Source organism: Gigantopelta aegis, unplaced genomic scaffold (genome assembly GCF_016097555.1).
Source record: "Gigantopelta aegis isolate Gae_Host unplaced genomic scaffold, Gae_host_genome ctg5975_pilon_pilon:::debris, whole genome shotgun sequence".
In the NCBI taxonomy this organism is placed as follows: domain Eukaryota; kingdom Metazoa; phylum Mollusca; class Gastropoda; order Neomphalida; family Peltospiridae; genus Gigantopelta; species Gigantopelta aegis.
The window spans coordinates 12,501-22,500 of record NW_024534754.1 but is presented as its reverse complement, the minus strand read 5'-3'; the positions used below and the strand labels follow the sequence as shown (position 1 = coordinate 22,500).

Genomic DNA, 10,000 nt, shown 5'->3' with positions numbered 1-10,000 from the left:
CAAATAATTAGTGGAGTTGCGTAATTTTATCCAGTGTTTAAATATTCTGAGTTTTCTGGATTTGCAGCGGGAAACGCCCAAGTTCACTATAAACAAATTCGTTGCACGTTCCCGACGTAACACCCAATAGTCTTTTACAGAATTGTATGTGCAGCTTTTCAACATCAAGGGCCTTGTGGAAACCCCATATTTCAGAAGCATAGCTTAAAATAGAATTTACATATGTATCAAAAACAGACAGCATTGTTTCAATATTGAAAACAATATTTTTACATACATTCATTAAAGAAAACAATGCTTTACGCCCTTGTTCTGCAAATCGCTTCTGTATGCGTGCGAATTTGACGTTGTAGAAAATTAAAACGGTGTAAGTAATGACAAGAGCAGTGACCATGTCGTTCCTTTAGCAATCAGAGCGTGGCCTTTAATTAACAGTTTTGTTTGGGCAGTCATCAAACCGACACCGATTGGATGCCGGTGTGGACAGAGTTAATCACACCAAAACCGGCTTCTTTGTTCTTGATTTGGCATCCGATATCTGGAATAGACAGATGCCGGAGTAGGCAAAAGTTAAGTCACAATAAATTAATGGTAGCTGTGCCGGTTTACCCGGAAATCCGATTTAGACAAATGCCGGTTTTAGCAGAGTCCACTGTACATACATACATACATACATACATACATACCCTAACGTCACTTTTTATATGTCACAATTAAACTCGACCACTATCACAAAACAAATATGGAACATCACATTCATTAGCTTCTTGGCCGTTCACTAGATCTGGTAAAGGTGTAACCAAATATTGTGCCAAAACACACAAAACAAATAATAATGAAAATAAAAATAAAAATAAATAAATAGTTGTATAATTATTAAACCATAAGCACTTTTACTGATCATCAGAAAATTATATATAAGATATATCTATCTATATATATATATAATATATATATATATATATATATATATATTATATATATCTATATATATATATATATATATATATATATTCAAATTAGGGTTTTTGTGAGGTTCGATTAGCAAAGTTCCCATAAATATATGTGTGATATCCGCCACCTCCTGCTTGCTGGTGGTTTGTATGGGTGTGAACATTGTCAAAAATGCACCCAAAATCATGCTGTTTTGAGTCATTATGATGAAAGTAACACAAATATTAACTAAAAATATTTAAAATAAGTCCTCTTTATAATTATGAAAATTGTTGTAATTTCCTTGAGGCTACAAATACCTGTATATTTCGTTATTTTAAAACCATAGGTGGGCATTTATGATACCATGGGCTGGTATGCATAAATCTTAGCTCAAGATTCACATATAATTGTGGTCTGCTACCTGAGCACAAATGACAAATTAATCCTCTTTACCTTCGGCATCACTGTGTGTTTCATCTAGCTATGCCAAACTACCCAGACATGTAATTCCACAACTGTTTTAACCAGTATTGTTTTTATCTTCCGTTTCTATTTTATATCTTACTTGCTTGTATAGCCACCAGTTCGTTTGTTTATTCTCCTGATGATGTTAGTTTTCTCACTGACGAACCGTCGAATATTTTTATAAAAATAATTTTAAGTTGTTGCCAATTCAAAGAATCTTTTTTAAGTTTTATCAATAATTCCTATTAAAATATATAATGAAGAATCTCTATTATTTAATGCCATATTTCAATATCCCCTACTTATTTTAAACAATATATATAGAGGTTATTACCAAAGTATTTTTCGGTATCGTCAGTATCATATATTAGGAATACATTATTTTTATTCCTAATATATGATATTGACGATACCGAAACACACGAGTGTAATAATCTCTTTGTCATATAATCGCAAGCTTAATACAACGTTTTTTTTTGTAAACTGTACCCGCAACTTTAATTCCAGTCCGCCATTACTAGATATTCAAATGACGTAATAATATGCGACTCGGTGTCTTTTTTAATGGAAATGACATCAAACTAGAATGATGTCATGTTGCATATTCTTACATAAAAATAAACTAGTGCTTTACGTTGTTTTTGGTTTTTGTTTTCTGAACGCTGGGCAGCTTTCATGTAAAGTTGCTATTGAAATGTTTTTGCTTGATGACTATGAATGCATACGTCAATTATGGAGAGTCAACCTTGTACGTTTGCTTAAATGTCAATAAACCTAGTGCCGTGACCTCGATTAATTTACATCTAATTTGCAAAGTTACCAAATTCTAAAAATCTGAAAAATATCACATACTTTGATTGCGTTGAAAATGTAAGATGTTATGTGATAAATCTAATTACATACATGTTACTCATTTTCTATTTTCAGATGTTACTCTTTCTGGAAATGTGACAACATTCGATGCTGATGGTGTGAACTCAGTTACTTTTACTTGCGAAACAAGCAACATGACAGGAAGTGTTACCTTTACGTGGATAAACAAAACAACTGAAGGATCCACATATATTGAAAACAACCTGACTGTATCTAAACATGGCAGCACATACCGACAAGAGCTTAAACTTCTTCCACATTGGTATCAACATGGAAACAAAATTGCCTGTAAAGTCCTTGATGTAAGCACCAACATAACAGCAATGTCAAATTCTGAATTTTTGGATTTGATATGTAAGTACCATTTAAAAATTCCAGGACTGGCATAGTTTTAAAAGTATTACATACATTTATATTTTGATTGTTAATATGTGCATGCAATATATACGTAGTCCATGATTTTGGTTTGTTTTGGTTTGTTTTGCTTTTTCTTTTCTTTTTTTCTTTTTTGCTTGCTTTTTGTTTTGTTTTGTTTTTGGGGTGGGTTTTTGGGGGTTTTTTCTGTGGGTTTTTTTATTGACTTCTCTTTCTTCTTGGGAGGGTGGGGGGATGGTGGGGCACCCGGTGTAACTTAACGTACATGCATATTAGTTGTAATGATCTCAATAAGTAATCAAACTGCTTGCTGGGTGCGAGACGTAGCCCAGTGGTAAAGCGTTCGCTTGGTGCGCGGTCGCTTTGGATTTATCCCCGTCAGTGGGCCCATTGGGCTATTTCTCGCTCCAGCCAGTGCATCAGGACTGGTACATCAAAGGTTGTGGTATGTGCTATCCTGCCTATGGGATGGTGAATAGAAACGATCCCTTGCTCCAAATCGAAAAGTGTAGCCCTTGAAGTGATGACAGCGGGTTTTCTCCCTCAATATCTCTGTGGTCCTTAACCATATTACCGTAAACAAAATGCGTTGAGTGCATCGTTAAAGAAACCACGTCCTTCCTTCTTTCAAACTGCTTGCTATGAATACTAGTAAATCATTCTTATATCTTGCACGTGTATTATCAGATCCTCCATTGACAAGTGCTGTCATGAAGCAGGAAGAGAATCCAGAGACACCTCTCAGTTCAGAAATTACAATCCAGGAAGGCGCCACGTTGAATTTGTCGTGTGAAGTGACTGGAGGAAAACCGCGTGTGTTAACCGTTACAATACAGTGTGATGGTATTGGGCCAAGTATATTTTATACGGTGGTCGGAGACCGTGTTACAGGTTATCTCTCTTTAACCGTGTGGAGGAACTTCCACAACCACACCTGTCAATGTTCAGCTACACACAAGACAGGTCGATACCATCTAACTACGAGTGTCACAATTCTCGTTAACTGTAAGTAATATTGCTGTATTAAAAGTATTTAAATTAATGTTGTTACTAAAAGGGAAGACATTTTTGTTTCTTGCATATAAACATTGAATATAAATATGTCAACTAATCTGAAACTACAGAACGTTTTCGTTTATGCCACGGTAATAACTAACATGATGTTTAGAAAAAAAGTACAGTATCCTGTTACAAACCTGAAGGTCAGTTTTGAGAATTTAGTCAAATCAAAATGACAAATAACCATGGCAAAACTGAATCTCTCCACCAAGTCCAATGCGGAATGCATCATAATTATGAAACGTGAACATATCCTTCCTCAATTTTAAACATTGTAATATACTGAAATATTCAATTTATTTTTAATCCCTCTTACCCCCCCCCCCCCCCCCCCCCCCCCCCCCCCCCCCCCCCCCCCATAATTCTCGACTAATACATGCCAAACTGTTCTCAACATATTTGAAATGGCCGTAATTTAAACAAATAGTATTACCAATATTCACTAAAGGTTAGATATGAAAACCAATATATATTCTATTCTGAGTGCTTTACATATATGATTAAATAAGAACTCCACAGTGTTTATAATTAATAAACTTTATAAATTAGCATTGAGAACAGACTCAAGCGTATGCTCTATATCGAAACAGATGTTCTTGGTGTGACAGTACGTCATGATTATAACTCAAGTAAGAAGGGTCTAAAAGTAATATGTGAAGCAGAAGGACGTCCAGGCGACTACAGCTTCTCTCCATTCACTCACTACTGGGGCGAGGACAGAATCAGAGAGCTACCAGGACAACACGTATCGCATAACAAGTACGTCTTGACTGTTCAAAACGTGACATACGCTGACTCGGGGAGGTATCAATGTGATGTCAGTAATGGAGTTGAAGGACTGAAGAAGGTCATACTTCAAACTAATTTTACGTCAATAGAAATTGGTGGTAAGTAAATGTTTTGTATGCATAAAAAATGTGGATATCGTGTGCCCATGCAACATATGGACCTTTGTTTATATTTTACGAAAGATGTCATTATATTTAGTATTTCATGTGTGTATGTGTGTTTGTATGTATACATATATGTATGTTTCTTCGTAAACTAGTATATGTGTGTACACGTGTGTGTATGTATGTTTGTATGTATTGATGTATGAATATCTTTATACTGTATGTATATCGATATTAATTGTTACATACATAGACATTAACGCACTGGTGCAGGGATAATTAAATCCTTTCTGACATCACAAATTGTCGCATACGGTTACTGGGACGCGAACCTGTGGCACCGAATCGCCCGCAAATTGCAGACTAAAAAAGATGTGTCATGAGCTACCCAGACATCCCAAACAAGGATGCTGTTTGACTCAACCACGTGCATTGGGCCTACAGTCTACGCGGTCGATCCTGCTTACGTGCATGACACTTGACACTTGTATGTATGTATGTATGTATATATGTAATATGTGTGTACATTTATCTATTTCTGTTTGTGTCTGTGTTATTTTGTGCACACATAATCACGTGTTAAATACTACTACACAACAATGTCAATTTTAACTTTGTTTTTACAGGAAAACCCATTTTTGGTGATACGGAACAGAACCAGACAGTGTCCGCTGTCCTTGGTAAAACTGTTGTTTTGGAGAGAAAGATATTCAGTAACTCCAATATTACTCTTCACACGTGGAGAAACTTACGGGGTCAGAAGTTACTAGGTCAACTTTCTACCACAGAAGTGACGTTAAATATATACAGTATCACAGTCAATGATATCGGATACTCGATCAGTTTGGAGATTCCTAAATTAAATAAAGATGATCAAGGACTTTACACTCTGGATGCCTGTAACAGCTTCGGATGCGGCCATTTTTACACAACTTTAAACATAGCAATTCCAGGTTCATATTTGTTTAAAATATACCTACATAACTGATTTTGTTATGTTAACTAATGGACATAACAGAATAGTAAAAACAAAACATCCACAATCAGAATGGGTTATGATGTTCACACATTACTTCTTCGCACTTTTTTTCGTTTTATATGTTGTTAATTTTGGGGATATAGGTGTACTAGGTGTAATAGGAGGGATGGACAAGAGAATTGGAATAAATAAAGAAATAAATAAAACTGATTTCGTTTCGGAATTCCTAGAATTTCTTTTAACATATTGAAATCTGTTAGTATGCAAAAATGTGAATTTGGGCATAACAAATTCTGATTGTGACTCCTCGATATATTGACAGCAGATTTTCACACGGGTTTTTTTTTTTATCTTATATTCATTTTACATCTGTATCTGTCTATTTCTTTATCTGACGTTCTTTCTCTGTCTTTCTGTCTATCTGTCTATTCCTCGCATGAACTCTAGCTCCGACACTACAATAACACAGAAATGAACTGAGAGTCTTGTTTATCATTACCTGACTTGATGATTTTGAAGTAGGAGTCTGATATACTTCTGATATTAAATGCATCATTCTACTTCAGAATCTCGTCAAATTTCTCTCTCTCTCTCTCTCTCTCTCTCTCTCTCTCTCTCTCTCTCTCTCTCTCTCTCTCTCTCTCTCTCTCTCTCTCTCTCTCTCTCTCTCTCTCTGTATATATGTACATGTATGCATCTCTGAATCTGTGTCAGATTTTAATGTAGTATCTTAGTAGTATATTATTCTTCCATTTACAAAAAACAACAAAAAAACACACAAAAAAACACAACTATGATGGATTTTTCTTATTGTCCTTTCAAACAACTACTATTCTTAGTTTAAATTATAGATTTTCTTACACAAACATTAATTTACCTTTGTCGTTTTAAATAGCTAAATATGCATTAACGTCAGCAAGCTACATCCAAGGTACACAATAACGTGCAGTAATCAAATGCATTATCTGTTTTTGTTTTCTTATACAGAACCAGGAAACACTTCTGACTCAGTACTGGTAGCAGCTGTTTCAGGTGTCACAGTAGTTCTCATTCTGGTGGTCATCATTGTCGTGGCTATCGTCATAGTCAGAAAGAGGAGGAATTCAACAGCAAACAAACGTAGATAAATCAGTTTTTATCGCTCATAATTTACGTCACAAACAAATATTTTAGCAACAAAACGTAATGTATGCGATGTTTTAAATTGTGGATTAAAATGTGACAAGCTTTTATTTTCTTCACCCTTCTAGTAACTAAATATATTTCACCATACATTGTAAAAACATTTAGTAATTAATCATGTATTTATTTATGAAATTTAAATAAAACTAAGCTTTTTTTTTATATTATACCAATACCTTTTCCATAACTCATTTCTTGACATTCTGAAAGTTCTGTGAGACTGGATTCGTGTAATCCTATGATTAACTAACGGTTGTCAACAATGATCAAATGATGTTTTGTGTCACCACGATGCCGGCCTCGGGGTGTCTTGGTTAAAGCCATCGTACATAATGCGGTAGTAGTTACGAGTTTTTATGACTCAATGGGTAGGTGTAAGACATTACACCCCGTCTCAGGTTTCAACTAATCAATGAACAACTACCCAACTAACACTTCGTCTCTGTCACAGATAGCCCACATAGCTGAGGTCCTGTGACCATCCAAGACAGCGTGCTTGAACTTAATTGGATATAAGCACGAAAATGAGTTGCAATTAAAATGAAATGAATGTCACCACATTCCGTCGGATGATTAAGACCCTAATTACGCGATTTAAAGGGACTGTCCTGAGTTTAGCAGCCATTGTAAGATGTTTGTGTGATAACAGAGCCTTGGTTGGCGACTACTATTTCACACTAATACATTTTCTTGTTTACCAGTGTCCTGTTATATCGAATGTGTTTGCGGGTCGCTATACTAATGCTCTAAGTCACTCAAGTTTTTACATTAATCAGCGTGATAGTATATATTTTGTTCGTACGTACGAAAGTAGTAAATTGGTGAGGTAAAATTCGGCTTGGGCTACTACACAAGCATTAGGACAACACACAACACCTTTGTAGATACAGACACTGATATTTTTCAAATATAGAAAATGTATTTAATTTGTATGGTTACGTCCAATCGAAAACGCTATATTGGTCGGAAACATTTCCAATGGTTGGTAAACTCAGGACTCTCCGTTTAAGACTGTATGAATGGGCCAATAGGTGGCCTTTTGGTTGATTTTATTGTATAGTGGTTGACTCTTTTGGTTCCCCTAACACACAACAAAAACAATGTAAGGTACAACCAAGTCATAAAAAGAAATAGAAATACCCAGGATGATGATCATGGATTATTATGAACCAGGACAACACCCAACAGGGTACGTTGAACATATATTGTTATACCATATTCCATGGTCGTATTTATTTTAATTGGTTATTTTAACACTTTCGTATAGATTCTGCGTAGTTTTTCGCCGAGTAATGAGAACAAACCAGCGGTACGTTGATATACTAACATTCAAACAGATTTACTCGTGGTGGAAAAATTACAAGGTTCTTTGTGCACAAAGACCTCATTTTGAGAAATCGCGCCACTTGAAGTTGGAGCTGCCATTCTACGCATATAGAGCTCTTTGTAAATCGTGGGTAATATAACAACAGTTTGTTAAATACCATAGCTAAGGACTGTTTACTATGTCGATACTGTATTTTCTATCAATAGGATAGTTACTGATATTTGGAAAAAAATGCAGATAGCACTTCTAATCTCAGACCACGTAATGTTAAATAACGTTCTTATATACAATATAATTTAAATCCCATATTCATGCTATGTATTACTATCGTACCTTTCCGCTGTTGTTTAGTAATATGATTCCCTTTCTCTTTGAAAACAATCTTTGATAACTTGAATCGTTGCCATATATAGCCATCATTTAGTTCATATACTGATGCACAAATGCAGAGATGTAATGTGGCACTGAATGTCAGTACTATTAGACTGATTGTGATAATTTCAAAATGAACATATTATGGGGAAAAGGTAAAGGAAAATTAATTCTATATTTTTCTGAATCAGTACACCGCATGGTGTTCCAGAAAAACAATCCCCATGTCTCGGACTTGGGGGGTGGGGGGGTGGGGGGGGGGGGTTTACAGCATTAGGATTTCAAAACCTATCTACGATTCACTGAAATACGGGGTAGGGATAACACATTTAACGTTTCGGTCAATTGTGGTCGATCTAGATGGATGAAAATTGGCAGGAAGTTACACAAATAACTACCCTTTACTGATGTCTATTAAAGGACTTGATGTGATCATGTTATTACTATCAATTCCAAGATGGCTGCCATTTTGGCGGGAAAACTAAAATATTGTTTAGTAATCAGCTCAAGTCATTCCAATTCACCAAAAGCAACTGAAACTAATTTTAATGAAGTTTTAGTTATCTCTATTACAGATACTAATGATGTGGTCTGAATTTGTTAGGTAATTAGATCTAAGGTGGCATGAGTTCGAATCCTGAATGCGATATTATGCATTCATATTTATTGTATTCAACCTTTTCATGCACTAATTATAACGGACTAACAAATTTTATTTTATAATAATGAAAATTGGTAGAATGTTACAAAATGATTACTATGGGTTTGACTGTCAGTAAAACTGTTAACTTACTGATACTGTGGATGAGGGTTTTGGTTGTAGTCTGTATTTGTTATTACTATTTATGAGTTATACTATTTCTTTTTACCAGTATATATTTTCGTGAAAACCGTGTACATTATCTTTATATTATTTCAGGTGAACATCCGGTTGTGGAATATGTGAACACCATGAACGATGTGAACAATGTATATGATGTGAACACTGTGAACATAAATACTGAGGAATCCCATGTTTATCAAACTCTGAACAACTGATTATTTTTCTGAATTAAATTAGTTTCTTGCTTTTACCAAATTAAGTTTTAAACACGTTGTTCCAGACATGATATGACAGTGGATTAGTGTGGTTTCATAATTCCTTATTATGATACAGTACCCAGCACGTACAGATTAAAAGAACTAATCAGCAACCAATATACTGATTATGGTGTGAATAAACCACAAAGCAGTGTAGGTACCTGTTATGACATCATTGTAAATTGAGAGGGTTATAATAAAGAACTAATAGTACCTGTAAGCATCCAAGATGTTAATTACAGCTGTGGTAACCCCCAAAATAATGTACTTGTTGATAGCATTCCAAGCATGGACCATACAAAAACAGAAAACGAAATACATGGAACTAACCTGTTTACTAATTACAAAGTGCTTAATTCTAAAAACAGTAGTCATACAAGTGTTGATACAAGTACCTACCTAATTAGTGCTGTTGGTCATGATATGAATGAGGAAGTACCTAATAAGCTGGTTACAAAC

General features: G+C 35.0%; 1 protein-coding gene across 1 annotated transcript in view; it reads left to right on the top strand.

Annotated features, from left to right (window-relative positions):
• LOC121366506 overlaps nt 1–6,924 on the top strand; it is a 13,113-nt gene extending 6,189 nt beyond the window's left edge. Inside the window, exons 3-7 of the mRNA XM_041490925.1 lie at nt 2,329–2,628; nt 3,337–3,654; nt 4,299–4,595; nt 5,228–5,554; nt 6,568–6,924. Coding sequence (XP_041346859.1) covers nt 2,329–2,628; nt 3,337–3,654; nt 4,299–4,595; nt 5,228–5,554; nt 6,568–6,707 — 1,382 coding nt within the window. The 3' untranslated portion in view covers nt 6,708–6,924. The remainder of the gene's footprint in view (nt 1–2,328; nt 2,629–3,336; nt 3,655–4,298; nt 4,596–5,227; nt 5,555–6,567) is intronic.
• Nucleotides 6,925–10,000: the final 3,076 nt, after the last annotated feature.